Genomic DNA, 21,916 nt, shown 5'->3' on the forward strand with positions numbered 1-21,916 from the left:
AAAAAAATAAATAAATAAAAACCATGAATAACTTTACAGTTGGAGAGATGTTAAACTGGTCTTCCCTGCTCAGTCATATGTACCATATCCACAGCTATATCAAAAATGTCTGGGGCCCCCACCGATTTTGAGAAACCAAATAGTTGGACTTGATGAACCCACAAGTATCAGATGTTTAGGCTCTGTTGTTCATATGTAATAGCGTGCTAATCCTAACTACAATATGCACAAGACAGGTTTGTTAATATGTACAAAAATAAACTCTGAAGGAGAGGTGTTAGTAGTTTAGTATTTTTGATCAGTCATCCGTAACTACTAGAATTAAAGGTGACTCAGTTAAAGGGAAGGTGCCACCAGTTTTCTTGTATTTTGTTTTTTTGTGAAATTAAGCTTAAAATAGTAATTAAATTGTATTAATGCAATGTTTGCGCTGTTTGCAAACATTTCTATATGAAAAATATTATATATTTTTCTACAAATATACATATTTACCACTAGGGGGAGCATTTTCCGTTCTAGACCTCAAGCAGCTATAGTAAGATTTACCAGCAGCAAAATTGGGGCAGTAACTGCTGACATCACCATTTCCCTCCCCTTTTGGGTGGTCTAATATCCCTGGGGCAGAATGAAGAGCAGCATCACAGGGCAGCACCATTTTGTGTGTGACTGCCCTGTGACCTGTTATCACCAGCAGTTACTGCATCAGAGGCACAGCTTGTTTACAGAGGAGCAGAACACAGTGGACTCGGCAGCATTTTTTGTGAATAACATTCTTGCCATCCCCCTTCCCCCACCTTAATCCCTGTGCTGTCAGCTGCCCTGCTCTCTCTCTCTCTCTCTCCAGGTGTCACCTCCCTCTCTGCAGGTTGTGAGTGCAGCTTACCAGAGATCACAGGGACTGAGTGTGAGGGGGAGGCAGAAACACAGCAGGAGAAGCACACAGGGCAGCATGTGAGGAGCAGAGGATGTGCCTGGGGTACAGAGGAGCAGTGAGGGCTTCTTCTGTCCTGTGATAGAGAGCACAGGGCTATAATAAAATGGCAGCTAGTCACACCTACAGCAGTGAGTTGTGCAGCCCACAGAGGCGTGCCCAGCTCACTGCTAATGCTGCTGCAATGTTACAGATAGGGTCCGCGTCGGTCTATTATCTCCTATGTCCATGGGGTGCCGTAATCTGACACTGATAGTGCCCTGCTACTGCTGCAAAACCAAGATGTCAGCCCCCAGTGCATTCTTTAAACTCATATAACACATGAAATCTGTTTCACATGAATTTCAAACTTGGTTATAGCAGCATGTTATGCTACATTACAGTGATTTATTAATGACCTACAAACGCGGTACCTTACTTAAGTTGTATTTTCCACAACTGCTCTTCTACTTCCTTTTTTCCTCTTTAAGGCTATGTGCACACGTTCAGGAATTCATGCAGAAAATTCCTGAGAATTCCGGACATTTTCTGCATGAAATCCGCAAGAAAACCGCATGCGTTTTTGCCGCGGTTTTGACGCGTTTTTGCCGTGTTTTTTTCCGGACACTTCCCAATGCATTTTGGAGTGGGAAATCCGCAAAAAAAAACGCAAAAAGATAGAGCATGTCCGGATTTTGTGCCTGATGCGTTTTTTTTTGCGGAAAAAAACGCATCATGTGCACAAAACATCCGGAATTCATTCTAAATGATGGGATGCTTATTGTATGCGGTTTTATAGCGTTTTTATCGGGAAAAACCGCGAAAAAACCGGAACGTGTGAACACAGCCTTACTGTTATATAGTAGGTCATCAATATCAGATTATTTGAGGTCTGACCCAGAGCCCCCCAACCAATCCAGCTGTTTTCAGTGCTGGCAGCAGCTGAATGTTAGCAGCTGTGGTGCTGAATAGCACAGTGCAGTCATTTGTTGGTGACCGCCGTAACAACACCCGGCTGCTGCCTGCACTGAGAGCTGCAGATCGATGGTGGTGCCAAGTGTCGGACATCCATTGATCTAATATTGATGGTCCATCGTGAATATAAAAATAGTGGAGTAACCCCTTAATATTCCTCTCCACTGGAGCACTTTATATGATCTTTATATGATCTATTTATTCAGACTCGTATATTTAGCATTGCGTTTTAAATACAATCTGGTGGCTTAAAAGGGATTGGTCACGAGTCTTGATTTTTAACATTGTAGACGCAGCTGCATACGTTTGCGCGCGTTTGCTTACGCATGTGTTTTTTCGCGGTGTGCGTCGGGGCGCGACTAACGCACCATGTTGACATTTTTGAGGCGTCAAATAGGCGCAGGCATGCGGATGAGTGCGTTAAAAAAACGCATTAGTCTATGGGAACGTATGCATGCATTCGATGCGCTTCGGACTGCACATGTCCAGGAACTGATTTAGACACGCCCACTGAGACACACCCTCATGGAAATATCAAACGCATGAGCATAAATCGCGCAAATGCATGTAAAAACGCATGCATACGCTGCGTTTTTTGCCTTCATGCGTAAGCTGATACGGATAAAAAAACGCTGCATAATCATGCGTTTTTGCATGCGTTTGCGGACGATACGCTGTAGCCAGCAAATGTGAACCTAGCCTTAGACCTAATGAGGCTGCTGTAATTATAAAGAGGTTGGCGGCTGCTAAATATAAAATATATATATATATATATATATATATATATATATATATATATATATATTTTTTTTTTTTTACTACAGGCCAAAAGTTTGAACACACCTAATTTAACCCCTTTCTGACATCAGACATACTATCCCGTCGAGGTGGGGTGGGCCCCTATGACCACCGACGGGATAGTACGTCATACGCGATCGGCCGCGCTCACGGGGGGAGTGCGGCCGATCGCGGCCGGGTGTCAGCTGCCTATCGCAGCTGACATCCGGCACTATGTGCCAGGAGCGGTCACGGACTGCTCCCGGCACATTAACCCCCGGCACACCGCGATCAAACATGATCACGATGTGCCAGCGGTATAGGGAAGCTTCCCGCAGGGAGGGGGCTCCCTGCAGGCTTCCCTGAGCCTCCCGCATCAACGCGATGTGATCGCGTTGCTGCGAGGGTCTGTCTACCTCCCTCCCTGCTCCAGACCCGGATCCAAGATGGCCGCGGCATCTGGGTCCTGTAGGGAGGGAGGTGGCTTCACAGAGCCTGCTCAGAGCAGGCACTGTGAAGCCTGCAGTGCTGTAAGTCAGATCAGTGATCTGACAGAGTGCTATGCAAACTGTCAGATCACCGATCTGTGATGTCCCCCCATGGGACAAAGTAAAAAAGTTAAAAAAAATTTTTTTCCAAATGTGTAAAAAAAATATTCCTAAATGAAAAAAAAAATATATATATTATTCCCATAAATACATTTCTTTATCTAAATAAAAAAAAAAACAATAAAAGTACGCATTTAGTATCGCTGCGTCCGTAACGGCCCGACCTATAAAACTGGCCCACTAGTTAACCCCTTCAGTAAACACCGTAAGAAAAAAAAGAGGCAAAAAGCAACGCTGTATTATCATACCGCCGAACAAAAAGTGGAATAACACGCGATCAAAAAGACAGATCTAAACCATGATACCGCTGAAAACGTCATCTTGTCCCGCAAAAAACGAGCCGCCACACAACATCATCAGCAAAAAAATAAGTTATAGTCCTGAGAATAAAGCGATGCAAAAATAATTTATTTTTTCTATAAAATAGTTTTTATCGTATAAAAGCGCCAAAACATAAAAAAAGATATAAATGAGGTGTCGCTGTAATCGTACTGACCCGAAGAATAAAACTGCTTTATCAATTTTACCAAAACGCGGAATGGTATAAATGCCTCCCCCAAAAGAAATTCATGAATAGCTGGTTTTTGGTCATTCTGCCTCACAAAAATCGGAATAAAAAGCGATAAAAAAGTCACGTGCCCGAAAATGTTACCAATAAAAACGTCAACTCGTCCCGCAAAAAACAAGACCTCACATGACTCTGTGGACCAAAATGTGGAAAAATTATAGCTCTCAAAATGTGGTAATGCAAAAAATATTTTTTGCAATAAAAAGCGTCTTTTAGTGTGTGACGGCTGCTAATCCTAAAAATCCGCTAAAAACCCCGCTATAAAAATAAATCAAACCCCCCTTCATCACCCCCTTAGTAAGGGAAAAATTAAAAAAAATTATTTATTTCCATTTTCCCATTAGGGTTAGGGCTACAGTTAGGGTTGGGGCTAAAGTTAGGGTTAGGGTTAGGGTTGGGGCTAAAGTTACGGTTAGGGTTTAGATTACATTTACAGTTGGGAATAGGGTTGGGATTAGGGATAGGGGTGTGGTTAGGGTTACTGTTGGGATTAGGGTTAGTGGTGTGTTTGGATTAGGGTTTCAGTTATAATTGGGGGGTTTCCACTGTTTAGGCACATCAGGGGCTCTCCAAACGCGACATGGCGTCCGATCTCAATTCCAGCCAATTCTGCGTTGAAAAAGTAAAACAGTGCTTCTTCCCTTCCGAGGTGTTTACCCCAAAATATGCAGTATCAGCGTAATCAGGACAAATAGGACAACAACTTTTGGGGTTGAACTTCTCCTCTTACCCCCGGGAAAATACAAAACTGGGGGCTAAAAAATAATTTTGGGGGGGAAAGTTTATTTTTTTTATTTTCACGGTTCTGCGTTACAAACTGTAGTGAAACACTTGAGGGTTCAAAGCTCTCACAACACATCTAGATAAGTTCCTTAGGGGGTCTAGTTTCCAAAATGGTGTCACTTGTGGGGTTTCTACTGTTAAGGTACATTAGGGGCTCTGCAAACGCAATGTGACGCCTGCAGACCATTCCATCTAAGTCTGCATTCTAAATGGAGCTCCTTCCCTTCTGAGCCCTCCCATGCGCCCAAATGGTGGTCCCCCCCCCCACATATGGTGTATCATCGCACTCAGGACAAATTGGGCAACAAATTTTGGGGTCCAATTTCTCCTGTTATCCTCGGGAAAATGCAAAACTGGGGGCTAAAAACAATAATTTTTGTGGGAAATTTTTATTTTTATTTTTACCGCTCTGCATTATAAACTTCTGTGAAGCCCTTGGTGGGTCAAAGCGCTCAAAACACATCTAGATAAGTTCCTTAGGGGGTCTACTTTCCAAAATGGTGTCACTTGTGGGGGGTTTCAATGTTTAGGCACATCAGTGGCTCTCCAAACGCAACATGGCGTCCCATCTCAATTCCTGTCAATTTTGCATTGAAAAGTCAAACGGCGCTCCTTCCCTTCCGAGCTCTCCCATGCGCCCAAACAGTGGTTTACCCCCACATATGGGGTATCGGCGTACTCAGGACAAATTGTACAACAACTTTTGGGGTCCAATTTCTTCTCTTACCCTTGGGAAAATAAAAAATTGGGGTCGAAAAGATATTTTTTGTGAAAAAATGATTTTTTATTTTTACGGTTCTGCATTATAAACTTCTGTGAAGCACTTGGTGGGTCAAAGTGCTCCCCACACCTCTAGATAAGTTCCTTAGGGGGTCTCCTTTCCAAAATGGTGTCACTTGTGGGGGGTTTCAATGTTTAGGCACATCAGTGGCTCTCCAAACGCAACATGGTGTCCCAGCTCGATTCCAGTCAATTTTGCATTGAAAAGTCAAATGGCGCTCCTTCGCTTCCGAGCTCTGTCATGTGCCCAAACAGTGGTTAACCCCACATATGGGGTATCGGTGTACTCAGGACAAATTGTACAACAACGTTTGGCATCCATTTTCTCCTGTTACCCTTGGTAAAATAAAACAAATTGGAGCTGAAGTAAATTTTTTGTGAAAAAAAGTTAAATGTTCATTTTTATTTAAACATTCCAAAAATTCCTGTGAAGCACCAGAAGGGGTTAATAAACTTCTTGAATATGGTTTTGAGCACCTTGAGGGGTGTAGTTTTTAGAATGGTGTCACACTTGGGTATGTTCTATCATATAGACCCCTCAAAATGACTTCAAATGAGATGTGGTCCCTAAAAAAAAAAAAAGGTGTAAAAACGAGAAATTGCTGGTCAACTTTTAAGCCTTATAACTTCCTAACAAAAAAAAATGTTGGTTCCAAAATTGTGCTGATGTAAAGTAGACATGTGGGAAATGTTACTTATTAAGTATTTTGTGTGACATATCTCTGATTTAATTGCATAAAAATTCAAAGTTGAAAAATTGCGACATTTTCATTATTTTCGCCAAATTTCCGTTTTTTTCACAAACGCAGGTACTATCAAAGAATTTTTACCACTATCATGAAGTACAATATGTCACGAGAAAACATTGTCAGAATCACTGGGATCTGTTGAAGTGTTCCAGAGTTATAACCTCATAAAGGGACAGTGGTCAGAATTGTAAAAATTGGCCCGGTCATTAACGTGCAAACCAACCTTGGGGGTAAAGGGGTTAAATATTTTTCTGTATTTTCATGACTGTGAAAATTGTACGTTCACACTGAAGGCATCGAAACTATGAATTAACACATGTGGAATTATATACTTAACAAAAAAGTGTGAAATAACTGAAAATATGTCTTCTAGTCTAGGTTCTTTAAAGTAGCCACCTTTTACTTTGATGACTGCTTTGCACACTCTTGGCATTCTCTTGATGAGCTTCAAGAGGTAGTCACCAGGAATGGTTTTCACTTCACAGGTGTGCCCTATCAGGTTTAATGAGTGGGATTTCTTGCCTTATAAATGGGGTTGGGACCATCAGTTGTGTTGTGCAGAAGTCTGGTGGATACACAGCTGATAGTCCTACTGAATGGACTGTTAACTACTTTTTTTCTTGCCATGATACAAATTCTAAGTAAAGAAAAACGAGTGGCCATCATTACTTTAAGAAATGAAGGTCACTCCGAAAAATTGGGAAAACTTTGAAAGTGTCCCCAAGTGCAGTGGAAAAAAAATCATCAAGCACTACAAATAAACTGGCTGACATGAGGACCGCCGCAGGAAAGTAAGACCAAGAGTCACCTCTGCTTCTGAGGATAAGTTTATCCGAGTCACCAGCCTCAGAAATCGCAAGTTAAAGGGACTCTGTCACCTGAATTTGGAGGGAACAATTTTCAGCCATGGAGGCGGGGTTTTCGGGTGTTTGATTCACCCTTTCCTTACCTGCTGGCTGCATGCTGGCTGCAATATTGGATTGAAGTTCATTCTCTGTCTTCCATAGTAAACGCCTGCTGTTGTGAGTTCTGATTTTGGGCTCCCTCTGGTGGTTACTGATGGTACTGGGTGATTTGTGTTCTGCTGTCTCTGGTGTCCACCTGTTCTATTAGGATTTGGGAGTTTTCTATTTAACTGGCCTTTCTTGTCATTTCCCCGCCGGCTATCAAGGTTATCAGAGTGTTTTGTTACCTCAGCTTCTGGCTTCAGTAATCTTCAGGACAAGCTAAGTTTTTGATTTTCTTGTTTCACGTTTTGCTTTATTTTTGTCTTGTCCAGCTTGCATGTAATTGTTTCTTTGCTGCTGGTTGCTCTAGTGGGCTGTAATTGCTCCTCATGTTCCATGAGTTGGAACATGAGTTCAAGTAATTACAGGATGGTTTTTTGAAGGGTTTTTTGCTGACCGCGCAGTTTATTTTTGTATCCTCTGCTATCTAGTTTTAGCGGGCCTCATTTTGCTAAATCTGTTTTCATACTGTGTATGTGCCTTCCTCTCATTTCACCGTCATTATATGTGGGGGGCTGCTATTTCTGTGGGGTATTTCTCTGGAGGCAAGAGAGGTCTGTGTTTCTTCTTATAGGGGAAGTTAGATCTTCGGCTGGTGCGAGACGTCTAGGATCAACGTAGGCACGTTCCCCGGCTATTGTTATTTGTGTGTTCAGGTTTAGGGTCGCGGTCAGCTCAGGTTCCATCACCCTAGAGCTCGTTGGTGCTTGTCCTTTTGTGATTCCCTGCCATTGGAATCATGACAGCCTGCACAAGGCAATCGCAGGCGTTTACTATGTAGGACAGAGAATGAACTTCAATCCAATATTGCAGCCAGCGGGTAAGGAAAGGGTGAATCAAACACCCGAAAACCCCGCCTCCATAGCTGAAAATTGTTCCCTCCAAATTCAGGTGACAGAGTCCCTTTACTAGCATCTCAGATTAGAGACCAGGTCAATGCCACGCAGAGTTCTAGCAGCAGACACATCTCTACAACAACTGTTAAGAGGAGACTGTGCAGCAGGCCTTCATGGTAAAATAGCTGCAAGGAAACCACTGCTAAGGACAGGCAACAAGCAGAAGAGACTTGTTTGGGCTAAAGAACAAAAGGAATGGACATTAGACCAGTGGAAATCTGTGCTTTGGTCTGATGAGTCCAAATTTGAGATCTTTGGTTCCAACGACCGTGTCTTTGTGCGACGCAGAAAAGGTGAACGGATAGACTCTACATGCCTGGTTCCCACCGTGAAGCATGGAGGGGGAGTTTTGATGGTGTGGGGGTGCTCTGCTGGTGACACTGTTGGGGATTTATTCAAAATTGAAGGCATACTGAACCAGCATGGCTACCGCAGCATCTTGCAGTGGCATGCTATTCCATCCGGTTTGCGTTTAGTTGGACCATCATCTATTTTTCAACAGGACAATGACCCCAAACACACCTCCAGGCTGTGTAAGGGCTATTTGACCAAGAAGGAGAGTAATGCGGTGCTACGCCAGATGACCTGGCCTCCACAGTCACCAGACCTGAACCCAATCGAGATAGTTTGGGGTGAGCTGAACCGCAGAGTGAAGGCAAAAGGGCCAACAAGTGCTAAGCATCTCTGGGAATCCTTCAAGATTGTTGGAAGACCATTCCCGGTGACTACCTCTTGAAGCTCATCAAGAGAATGCCAAGAGTGTGCAAAGCAGTCATCAAAGCAAAAGGTGGCTACTTTGAAGAACCTAGAATATAAGACATATTTTCAGTTTCACACTTTTTTGTTAAGTATATAATTCCATATGTGTTCATGGTTTTGATGCCTTCAATGTGAATGTACAAGTTTCATAGTCATGAAAATACAGAAAAATCTTTAAATGGGGGTGTTTCCAACCTTTTGCTCTGTAGTGTGTGTGTGTGTGTGTATGTGTGTATATATATATATATATATAATTGTCTAAGGGTTTTTCCGTCTGTCTGTCTGTCTGTCTGTCTGTCCTGGAAATCCCGCCTCCCTGATTGGTCGAGGCCTGGCGGCCTCGACCAATCAGCGACGGGCACAGTGACGATGATGTCATAAAGAACGTAGACGTCCCGCCTCTCTGGTCGAGGCCGCTAGGCCTCGACCAATCAGCAACGGGCACAGCGACGATGATGTCATAAAGGTTGCCTCGACCAATCAGCGACGGGCACAGTCTATATACTACGGGGACATGCATATTCTAGAATACCCGATGCGTTAGAATCGGGCCACAATCTAGTGTATGTATGTGTATATATATATATATATATATATATATATATATATATATATATATATATATATATTTGTCTAAGGGTTTTTCAGTCTTTCTGTCTGTCCTGGAAATCCCGCCTCTCTGATTGGTCGAGGCCGCCAGGCCTCGACCAATCAGACGCGGGATTTCTACGTCGGTGCTGTGCCCGTCGCTGATTGGTCGAGGCCTGGCGGCCTCGACCAATCAGAGAGGCGGGATTTCCAGGACAGACAGACAAAGACAGACAGACAGAAAGACGGAAAAACCCTTAGACAATTATATATATAGATATATATATACTAGATTGTGGCCCGATTCTAACGCATCGGGTATTCTAGAATATGCATATCCCCGTAGTATATGGACAATGATGATTCCAGAATTCGCGGCAGACTGTGCCCGTTGCTGATTGGTCGAGGCAACCTTTATGACATCATCGTCGCCATGGCAACCATTATGACATCTACGTCGATACTGTGCCCGTTGCTGATTGGTCGAGGTCTGGCGGCCTCGACCAATCAGACGCGGGATGTCTACGTCCTTTATGACATCATCGTCGCTGAGGCCCGTCGCTGATTGGTCGAGGCCGCCAGGCGCGGGATTTCTACGTCGATGCTGTGCCCGTCGCTGATTGGTCGAGGCCGCCAGGCGCGGGATTTCTACGTCGATGCTGTGCCCGTCGATGATTGGTCGGGGCCTGGCGGCCTCGACCAATCAGAGAGGCGGTATTTCCAGGACAGACAGACAGACGGAAAAACCCTTAGACAATTACCGTATATACTCGAGTTTAAGCCGACCCGAGTATAAGCCGACCCCCCTAATTTTGCCACAAAAAACTGGGAAAACTTATTGACTCGAGTATAAGCCTAGGGTGGAAATGCAGCATTTACCGGTGAATTTCAAAAATAAAAATAGATCATTATTTCCCCATAGCTGTGCCCCATATACAGTGCTCTGCACCGTTCATTGTGCCCCATAGCTGTGCCCCATATACAGTGCTCTGCTCCGTTCATTATTGCCCCATAGCTGTGCCCCATATACAGTGCTCTGCACCGTTCATTGTGCCCCATAGCTGTGCCCCATATACAGTGCTCTGCACCATTCATTATTGCCCCATAGCTGTGCCCCATATACAGTGCTCTGCACCGTTCATTGTGCCCCATAGCTGTGCCCCATATACAGTGCTCTGCACCGTTCATTGTGCCCCATAGCTGTGCCCCATATACAGTGCTCTGCACCGTTCATTGTGCCCCATAGATGCTCTGCCATTGCCAACACATACTCACCTCTCTTGATTGCAGCTCCCAGCGTCCGGTCCCGGCGCCTCCATCTTCCCGGCGTCTCTGCTCTGACTGATCAGGCAGAGGGCGCCGCGCACACTATATGCGTCATCGCGCCCTCTGACCTGAACAGTCAGAGCGCAGACGCCGGGAAGATGGAGCGACGCCCGGCGGCTGGAACGCGGACAGGTGAATATAAAATACTTACCTAGTCCCAGCGATCCTGACGCTCCCTCTGCCTGGTCTTCGGTGCCGCAGCCTCTTTCTCTATCAGCGGTCACCGGCACCGCTGATTAGAGAAATGAATAGGCGACTCCACCCCTATGGGAGGTGGAGCCGCCTATTCATTTTTTTTAATGAGCGGTTTCACGTGACCGCTGAAGAGGGGAAGACGCTGCAGCACAGAAGACCGTGGGACGGCAGGGGGAGCGCAAGGATCGCCAGGACTAGGTAAGTATGCCTCAGCGCCCTCACCTGCCGACCCTGCCACCCACCTTGACTCGAGTATAAGCCGAGAGGGGCACTTTCAGCCCAAAAATTTGGGCTGAAAATCTCGGCTTATACTCGAGTATATACGGTATATATATAGATATATATATCCAAAGCAACAAGAAATGCAAATGCACTCACCAACTGCAGTTGAAGGTGTTCTTTATTTAAACACAAAGCGGTACATCTTCACGGCACGGGGGAGTGAAGGATAACCAGGGAGAGTGCGGCAGACGAGACGACGGCCGTTTCGTGCTAAGCAAGAGCGCTTCTACGGGTCCATGACCGAAAGGGAAGTGACGCCAGGTTAAGTAGGTAAATGAATACGAACTCCACCTGTGTCATCAACCCGTCGGACAAAAAAAGTGCACGGTGTATTAAAAACGATTAAAAACACAAACGCATATTACTGACATGGGAAGGGTGTATACATGTAATCCTACAATCAAAATATAAAATCAGTATACAATATATAATATGCTATTGCTCGGATATTACTCGAAACTATTGCCCGCAAAGTCCATCTGGAACCCGGGAGAAAGAAGGTGGTATCATACACACTCCTACCAGAGTTATATCCAAAATATATATTTTTAAAGGATACAACGGTATAGCAGTACTAAATACTTTCAAAAGAAAACAGAACAATAACAGAAAAAAAGCGAGAAGCATGAACAGCCACGAAACTACAGAAACACCGACATATCGACTCTGTCATTTAAGCCAGCTGGACCGGTGGCTTTCGTTTGTAAGATCCATTTTGCCTCCTGTCTTAACAGTATTTTGTGGACATCCCCACCCTGCACTGGTAAGACTATTTTTTCTATGCCCGCAAAGGTCAAAACCTCTGGGTTACCATCATGACTTTCTTTTACATGATCAATTAATCTCGGAACACCCTTGCCAGAGGTGACCGATTTAAAGTGTTCCCTGAACCGCATATATAGCCTACGAATAGTCTTGCCGATATAAAACCGCCCGCAGGGACAGAAAACTACATATACTACAAACTCCGTCTTGCAGGAGATAAATTGTCGGACCTGATGTGTCACGAGTCCAATATGCAGTGTCTGGCCTAATAGGTGAAATCTACAATACTGACAATGACCGCACCGATGATTGCCTGTCGGGACAGCCCGCTCCAACCAATTAGATCTGTCCTTTGTGACCCGATTCCGTATTAGCATATCTCTAATACGTGTTCCCCGCCTGTTAGAAACTAAAGGACCTCCTTTGCTTTTCCCGACGAGCTCTCTGTCCCTCTCCAAAACATGCCAATGCCTACGAAGGGTAGCTCTAATCTCCTTATCTAAGGGGCTATACCGAAAGCAAAAAGAGAAACGCTGTGGCGTTGTACCCAGCGATTTTCTTCTGGAGCTACAATGTGTAGCTTCTACCCGTTCTACCATAGATTTTAACAGTTCTTCCGGATATCCTCTTTCAAGGAGCCTACCGCAAAGCTCCTCTGACTGTTGTTTAAAGCCCTCCTGGGTGTTGTTTACACGTCGTGTTCTGAGCAACTGGCTATACGGTAAGGACTTTTTAGTGTGGTGGGGGTGGAAGCTATTAAAATGCAAGATGGAATTCACCGCTGAGGGTTTCCGATAGAAGTACAGACCTTCCCTTCCACCACTTCCAACCACACATCCAAGAAATCTAATGTAGGGCCCCCGAATTTATATGTAAAGGACATCCCCATGGCATTACTGCTATTTAGATACTCAACGAATAGCTGGAATTCCATATCGGTGCCGTCCCATACCAGGAACAGGTCATCCACATACCTTAACAGCAACTTGATGTGCTTCAAAAAAATGTTATTAGTGGAGTAAATGTAATCCTCCTCAAAAACAGCCATGTACAAATTAGCGAAAGTACATGCAGCCGGGGTCCCCATGGCAGTCCCCGTAGTCTGCCTATACCAGACATCTAGAAAAGTGAAGGCGTTATGGGTTAAGATGAAATCTAATCCTCCACACACAAAATCAGTATACGCCTGACTCTTATCCGTTGTATTCAAAATCCGTCTTATAGTCTCAACCCCCAAGGTTTGTGGTATATTAGTATACAAACTGACTATGTCGATGGACGCCATGGAGAACCCCGGCTGCCAAACAAAATCCTGAACATGTTTAAGGAAGGAATCCGTGTCCCTGATATAGGATGGCACATTAGTAAGCAAAGGACGTTAATAACCAGTCAATATATTGCGAAAGGGGCTCAGTAAGTGAACCGACCCCCGAAACAATAGGTCTCCCGGGGGGAGCGGTGCTAGATTTATGAATTTTCGGTAGATAGTACCAGTGTGGTCTCATGGGGAAACTAGGGAGCAATCTTTCGGCTTTCCTCTGTGGGATAACGTCATTCTCCACGGCCCTCCTAAGGAAAGTACAAAGCTCTCCTTTAAACCTCTGAGTGGGGTCACCTCGTAGCCTCATATAAACAGAGGTGACCGATAATTGTCGATTATATCTCCCATGTGCCAATATTGATTTTCTCTGTTTGGTGAGCTGTGCTGCTCCTCTTCCCTTTTGTTGTTATATATATATATATATATATATATATATATATACACATACATACACTTAAGCGACAGAATATAACTCCAAGTAAATCAAATTTCTGTGAAATCAAACTGTCCACGTAGGAAGCAACACTGTTCGACAATCAATTTCACATGCTGTTGTGCAAATACACAACAGATGGAAATTATTGGCAATTATCAACACATTCAATAAAGGAGTGGTTCTGCAGGTGGGGGCCACAGACCACATCTCAGTACCAATGCTTTCTGGTTGATGTTTTGGTCACTTTTGAATGTTGGTTGTGCTTTCACACTCGTGGTAGCAACAGACTCTACAACCCACACAAGTGGCTCAGGTAGTGCAGCTCATCCAGGATGGCACATCAATGCGAGCAGACACAGCAAGAAGGTTTGCTGTGTCTGTCAGCGTAGTGTCCAGAGGCTGGAGGTGATATCAGGAGATGTGGAAGGGGCCGTAGGAGGGCAACAACCCAGCAGCAGGACTGCTACCTCAGCCTTTGTGCAAGGAGGTACAGGAGCAGCACTGCCAGAACCCAGCAAAATGACCTCCAGCACGCTACAAATGTGCATGTATGTAAAAAAGCCACTGAGACACCATCACGTGTTTCTCAACGCAAGCAATAAATAGCCAGGTCTTTCACCGGGAAGGAACAACAACGGAAAGGGCAGCATCCAAAAAGGAAAACCACCTATGCCAAAACATGGTATCCATCCACAGACAGCTGTTTCGGGGTATTTGCCCCTCATCAGTGTGGAGTAGGAAACTGGCTATTAAGAGCAGTGCCTAGTAAAAGGACTATAAACATAACGATGAATGACCTCGGGGAGATTTGGGAGCAGTGTTCTGGATCACTGCGTTGAGAAACACATGATGGTGTCTCCGTGGTGTTGGATGTACAAATGTGCATGTGTCTGCACAAACTGTTCGAAACCGACTCCATGAGGATGGTCCGAGCGCCCGACGTCCAGAGATGGGGGTTGTGCTCACAGCCCAACACCGTGCAAGACGCTTAGCATTTGCCACAGAACACCAGGATTAGCAAATTCACCACTGGCGCTTTGTGCTATTCACAGATGAAAGCAGGTTCACACTGAGCACATGTGACAGAGTCTGGAGATGCCGTGGAGAGCGATCTGCTGCCTGCAACATCCTTCAGCATGACCAGTTTGGCAGTGGGTCAGTAATGGTGTGGGGTGGCATTTCTTTGGAGGGCCACACAGCCCTCCATGTGCTCGCCAGAGGTAGCCTGACTGCCATTAGGTACCGAGATGAGATCCTCAGACCCCTTGCGAGACCATATGCTGGTGCGGTTGGCCCTGGGTTCCTCCTAATGCAGGACAATGCAAGATCTCATGTGGCTGGAGGGTGTCAGCAGTTCCTGCAAGATGAAGGCATTGAAGCTATGGACTGGCCCTCCCGTTCCCCATACCTGAATCTGATTGAACACATCTGGGACAAAATGTCTCGTACCATCCACCAACGTCACGTTGCACAACAGACTATCCAGGAGTTGGTGGATGCTTTAGTCCAGGTCTGGGAGGAGATCCCTCAGGAGACCATCCGCCGCCTCATCAGGAGCATGCCCAGGCATTGTAGGGAGGGCATACAGGCACGTGGAGGTCACACACACTACTGAGCATCATTTCCTTGTCTTGAGGCATTTCCACTGAAGTTGGATCAGCCTGTAACTTAATTTTCCACTTTGATTTTGAGCATCATTCCAACTCCAGACCTCCGTGGGATATTAGTTGTGATTTACGTTGATCATTTTTAAGTTTTATTGTTCTCAACACATTCCACTATGTAATGAATAAAGATTTACAACTGGAATATTTCATTCAGTGATATCTTGGATGTGGGATTTTAGTGTTCCCTTTATTTTTTGGAGCAGTGTACATACATACATACATACTCTACTGTTCCAAAGTTTAGGGTCACCCATACAATTTTGTGTTTTCCATGATAATTCATACTTTTATTCATCAAATGAGTCTCCAAATGAATTTATACAGATAGTTGCTACTGCGCAGGCGGTGCCTGTTCCAATGTTATTTTTCCCTAGCTGGATAACATCAAGAAAATGTATTACTGCCACACTAACCATGCGATTATGTTGCAGAGCAGGTGGCATAAGCCCTCACCCGACCCCAAATCATGAAAAATGGAGACGCTACGGGTATCGGAAAATTGCGCAATTTATTTTTTTTTGAAATTTTTTCACTACTTAGATAAAAAAAAGAACCTAGACATGTTTGGTGTCTATGAACTCGTCGTGACCTGGAGAATCATAATGGCAGGTCAGTTTTAGCATTTTGTGAACCTAGCAAAAAAGCCAAACAAAAAACAAGTGTGGAATTGCACTTTTTTGCAATTTCACCGCAATTGGAATTTTTTTCCCATTTTCTAGTAACCCAAGGGTGTCGTTCAAAAGGACAACTTGTCCCGCAAAGAGTAAACCCTCACATGGCCATATTCATGGAAAAAAATAAAAAGTTATGGCTCTGGGAAGAAGGGGAGTGAAAACGCAAAATCGAAAATACAACAGGTTTTTAAGGGGTTAAAGCATCTTGATTTATTCAGTATTGAGTATGAACACCATGCACAAAACTATGCACACTTACACGCTTTGGCTGCTATCAGGTTATTAATGGGTGCCTGGGAATGTTCTGCAATGCTGAATGCACTTCAGCCCGGAAATCATCAAGATCTGCTGCTGGCAGCTGTCTTTGTGATTGCTGACCAATGATTTCCCAGATGTGCTCGATGGGGGACAAGTCTGGAGATGCTACATATCATGGTAGCTAGGTTTGACCAAGCAGCCTGCTCGCAGTAGCACAAGCAACATGCAGGCTGACGTTATCTTGTTGAGAAATGTCTCCTGGGGTACTTGGTGAAATGTCCAAACCAGTGGTTTCACGGATGATCAATTCTGTACTGCAAATGAAAGTAAATATGACATACAGAGCGTCAAACAATGTCTTCACAAACCAACACAAGATGTTTCCATAACATTGGGCTACAGGCCAGAGGTCCAAGCACAGCTGTTCCATGGACCTAACGCCACCCATTCTATTGTGATGGACGGCAATGGAAGCTGAAATCCAGGTTTATCCTAAGCTATGAGTCCCGCTTTTATCTTGGATACAATGACAGCTGAAGATCAGGCTGTAGACCACATGGGCAAGGCCATGAAAGGCCTTCATGAGGGAACGCGAAGGCGTCCCATTAGCTGTTTCTCAACACACCAGCCCCATGTTGCTCATGCTATTGTGCGTAGCTTGTGTAACGTAGTAACATACAAATAAATAAGGCCGCACACTAGCGCCAAAACTTGCAAACATTAAATATGAAAATTGAATTACTGCACTAGAAATATGAAAAATTGAGAAAGTTTAGTGCATAAATTGGCCAATTCATGTGTACCTGGTAGCCACAATAAGGCATTTCTCGTTTACCAGGACCTATCAATGCCATCCTTTCTGAGATTAAAGTCTTCATCTGAATGGGAACCTTATGCGAGTCCTCTTAGACTAAAATCTCTCTGTGCAGGGGTAGTGGTCCTGCTGGGAATAAAAACACCTGGCAGGACCACTACCCCTTCACAGAGAGAGAAATTTTAGTCTAAGAGAGGACTCACATTAGGTTCCCATTCAGATGAAGACTTTATTCTCAGAAAGGATGGGATTGATAGGTCCTGGTAAACGAGAAATACCTTATTGTGGCTACCAGGTACACATGAATTGGCCAATTTATGCGCTAAACTTTCTCAATTTTTCATATTTCTAGCGCAGTAATGCAATTCAATTTTCAGATTTCATGTTCACAAGTTTTGGCGCTACAACGTGTGTTATGATAGGCAATTCAGTATCACAATGGACATGGAGGTCAGAGCACATACAGTGATCTGACAATAACCCAAAATAATAGAACGAGCTCTGAGACGTGGGAACTCTGCAGACCGCAATCCCTGATCCTCTCCAAACACAACTAGAGGCAGCCGTGGATTGCGCCTAACGCTCCCTATGCAACTCGGCACAGCCTGAGAAACTAACTAGCCTGAAGATAGAAAAAACAAGCCTACCTTGCCTCAGAGAAATACCCCAAAGGAAAAGGCAGCCCCCCACATATAATGACTGTGAGTAAGATGAAAAGACAAACGTAGGGATGAAATAGATTCAGCAAAGTGAGGCCCGATATTCTAGACAGAACGAGGATAGGAAAGATAACTTTGCGGTCTACACAAAACCCTAAAGAAAACCACGCAAAGGGGCAAAAAGACCCTCCGTACCGAACTAACGGCACGGAGGTACACCCTTTGCGTCCCAGAGCTTCCAGCAAAACAAAATGGACAAGCTGGACAGAAAAAATAGCAACAAATAGCAAAGAAGCACTTAGCTATGCAGAGCAGCAGGCCACAGGAATGATCCAGAGAAACACAAGTCCAACACTGGAACATTGACAGGAAGCATGAATCAAAGCATTAGGTGGGGTTAAGTAGAGAAGCACCTAAGGACCTCACCAGATCACCTGAGGGAGGAAACTCAGAAGCAGCAGTACCAGTTTCCTCCACAAACGGAAGCTCCCAGAGAGAATCAGCCGAAGTACCACTTGTGACCACAGGAGGGAGCTCTGCCACAGAATTCACAACAAGCGTGCTGCCTTATTTATTTGACTGTATATGACTCTAGGTTCAGCATCTGTTCACTCTTAGTCTATGTTTGGATGTGACGGTCAGTTTTTTTAAAATTTAACATAGTAACATAGTTATTAAGGTTGAAGGAAGACTTTAAGTCCATCTAGTTCAATACATAATCTAACCTAAGGTATAAGCTTGATAACATGCCCTATAGCATCTCGACTCATAGTCCATCTGGGGCATCATGGGTCGGCAATTGCAAAGGCAGCTGCCAGCAGCGGATCTTGATGATTTGCAGAGGTGTATTTAGTGCGGCAGAACGTTCCTCAGACAGAAATGAATAACCTCACTGATAGTGTGCCAAGGTGTATGTGTGCGTACTTCTCTATGTGACAACTACTCCATAATTAATAAATAGCGATGTTTTGTTCTCATTTTTCCATCATTTGCAAATCATTACGATATCACCCATCCTGCGATTGCTGGAATTCCTGCTTTTCCTCCATGGCGAGGAGTATATGTAGATGACATCTCCCCCTATATATAGTTATCTGCACAGGCTGTATATGCCAGCACATGTGTAGCCCTGGCTTCCTCTGGAACCAATGAGTTGACGTCTTTTCCTCCCAGCGTGATGGCGCCTGGACCACCTGATGCCTCACCTGTATGCCTCACCTGCATGCCCTCCTCAGCACCACATGCAGATCCTCACTCCGTCCCGGCTAGCCCTGCCACTGGTGACCCGCCACTCGCTACTTTTATTTCTAGCGCCAGCATGTACCCTAGTGCTCAGACACAAGCGCTGGACTGCCCACAATAAACATGGCGTCGCCTTATCTTTTATTTGCGCCTAGCTGTGAATTTGCCATTAGTAAAAATGGCGGCATTGACATCAGCGTACACGCTAGATGCCAGCTGCGCTGTAACCTTTACCCTGTTGGCAAGGGGCGTGGTAATGTTCCCCAGCAAGCCGCCATATTGCCTGTTGTCCTGTCTAAGGGGTATAGGTCTGGAGCGTTGTCTTTGCAAATTACATTTGGTGTCGGAACGAAGTGTGCGGATCCGGGAGGCCGAGAGACGGAGCAAGCAATGACCAGGAGGCGGAACAAGCAGGGAAGCAGCAAGAGAGAGCGAGCGGTGGGGCAGCAGAGGCCGGGGAAAGGGTCTCCTTCTCCTGATGGACCCGAGACAGATGCCAGAGAAAGCCCCGACGAGATGGGCACAGGGGGGCAGGTAACGTGCCAGCTGCGGCACTGTGTGATAATATCACAACGCATGTAGTGTGGAGGCTCACACCGTCCACTGGGAGATGCTGGTCTGTAGCTGTGCACCCTCCCCTACTATATACTGTGTGTACTGTGCACCCTCCCTTACTATGTACTGTGTGTACTGTGCACCCTCCCTTACTATGTACTGTGTGTACTGTGCACCCTCCCTTACTATATACTGTGTGTACTGTGCACCCTCCCCTACTATATACTGTGTGTACTGTGCACCCTCCCTTACTATATACTGTGTGTACTGTGCACCCTCCCTTACTATATACTGTGTGTACTGTGCACCCTCCCCTACTATGTACTGTGTGTACTGTGCACCCTCCCCTACTATGTACTGTGTGTACTGTGCACCCTCCCCTACTATATACTGTGTGTACTGTGCACCCTCCCTTACTATATACTGTGTGTACTGTGCACCCTCCCTTACTATATACTGTGTGTACTGTGCACCCTCCCCTACTATATACTGTGTGTACTGTGCACCCTCCCTTACTATATACTGTGTGTACTGTGCACCCTCCCTTACTATATACTGTGTGTACTGTGCACCCTCCCTTACTATATACTGTGTGTACTGTGCACCCTCCCCTACTATGTACTGTGTGTACTGTGCACCCTCCCCTACTATATACTGTGTGTACTGTGCACCCTCCCTTACTATATACTGTGTGTACTGTGCACCCTCCCCTACTATATACTGTGTGTACTGTGCACCCTCCCTTACTATATACTGTGTGTACTGTGCACCCTCCCTTACTATATACTGTGTGTACTGTGCACCCTCCCTTACTATATACTGTGTGTACTGTGCACCCTCCCTTACTATATACTGTGTGTACTGTGCACCCTCCCTTACTATATACTGTGTGTACTGTGCACCCTCCCTTACTATATACTGTGTGTACTGTGCACCCTCCCTTACTATATACTGTGTGTACTGTGCACCCTCCCTTACTATATACTGTGTGTACCGTGCACCCTCCCTTACTATATACTGTGTGTACCGTGCACCCTCCCCTACTATATGCTGTGTGTACCGTGCACCCTCCCCTACTATATGCTGTGTGTACCCTCCCCTACTATATGCTGTGTGTACCCTCCGGCACTATATGCTGTGTGTACCCTCCGGCACTATATGCTGTGTGTACCCTCCGGCACTATATGCTGTGTGTACCCTCCGGCACTATATGCTGTGTGTACCCTCCGGCACTATATGCTGTGTGTACCCTCCGGCACTATATGCTGTGTGTACCCTCCGGCACTATATGCTGTGTGTACCCTCCGGCACTATATGCTGTGTGTACCCTCCGGCACTATATGCTGTGTGTACCCTCCGGCACTATATGCTGTGTGTACCCTCCGGCACTATATGCTGTGTGTACCCTCCGGCACTATATGCTGTGTGTACCCTCCGGCACTATATGCTGTGTGTACCCTCCGGCACTATATGCTGTGTGTACCCTCCGGCACTATATGCTGTGTGTACCCTCCGGCACTATATGCTGTGTGTACCCTCCGGCACTATATGCTGTGTGTACCCTCCGGCACTATATGCTGTGTGTACCCTCCGGCACTATATGCTGTGTGTACCCTCCGGCACTATATGCTGTGTGTACCCTCCGGCACTATATGCTGTGTGTACCCTCCGGCACTATATGCTGTGTGTACCCTCCGGCACTATATGCTGTGTGTACCCTCCGGCACTATATGCTGTGTGTACCCTCCGGCACTATATGCTGTGTGTACCCTCCGGCACTATATGCTGTGTGTACCCTCCGGCACTATATGCTGTGTGTACCCTCCGGCACTATATGCTGTGTGTACCCTCCGGCACTATATGCTGTGTGTACCCTCCGGCACTATATGCTGTGTGTACCCTCCGGCACTATATGCTGTGTGTACCCTCCGGCACTATATGCTGTGTGTACCCTCCGGCACTATATGCTGTGTGTACCCTCCGGCACTATATGCTGTGTGTACCCTCCGGCACTATATGCTGTGTGTACCCTCCGGCACTATATGCTGTGTGTACCCTCCGGCACTATATGCTGTGTGTACCCTCCGGCACTATATGCTGTGTGTACCCTCCGGCACTATATGCTGTGTGTACCCTCCGGCACTATATGCTGTGTGTACCCTCCGGCACTATATGCTGTGTGTACCCTCCGGCACTATATGCTGTGTGTACCCTCCGGCACTATATGCTGTGTGTACCCTCCGGCACTATATGCTGTGTGTACCCTCCGGCACTATATGCTGTGTGTACCCTCCGGCACTATATGCTGTGTGTACCCTCCGG

At 45.5% G+C, this 21,916-nt stretch overlaps 1 protein-coding gene across 1 annotated transcript in view; it reads left to right on the forward strand.

The window, feature by feature from the left end:
- The first annotated feature begins 19,282 nt into the window (after positions 1-19,282).
- FAM193B (family with sequence similarity 193 member B) overlaps positions 19,283-21,916 on the forward strand; it is an 86,943-nt gene continuing 84,309 nt past the window's right edge. Inside the window, exon 1 of the mRNA XM_069763958.1 lies at positions 19,283-19,573. Coding sequence (XP_069620059.1) covers positions 19,430-19,573 — 144 coding nt within the window. The 5' untranslated portion in view covers positions 19,283-19,429. The remainder of the gene's footprint in view (positions 19,574-21,916) is intronic.

The sequence above is a fragment of the Ranitomeya imitator genome, chromosome 4 (genome assembly GCF_032444005.1).
Source record: "Ranitomeya imitator isolate aRanImi1 chromosome 4, aRanImi1.pri, whole genome shotgun sequence".
Lineage (NCBI taxonomy): Eukaryota > Metazoa > Chordata > Amphibia > Anura > Dendrobatidae > Ranitomeya > Ranitomeya imitator.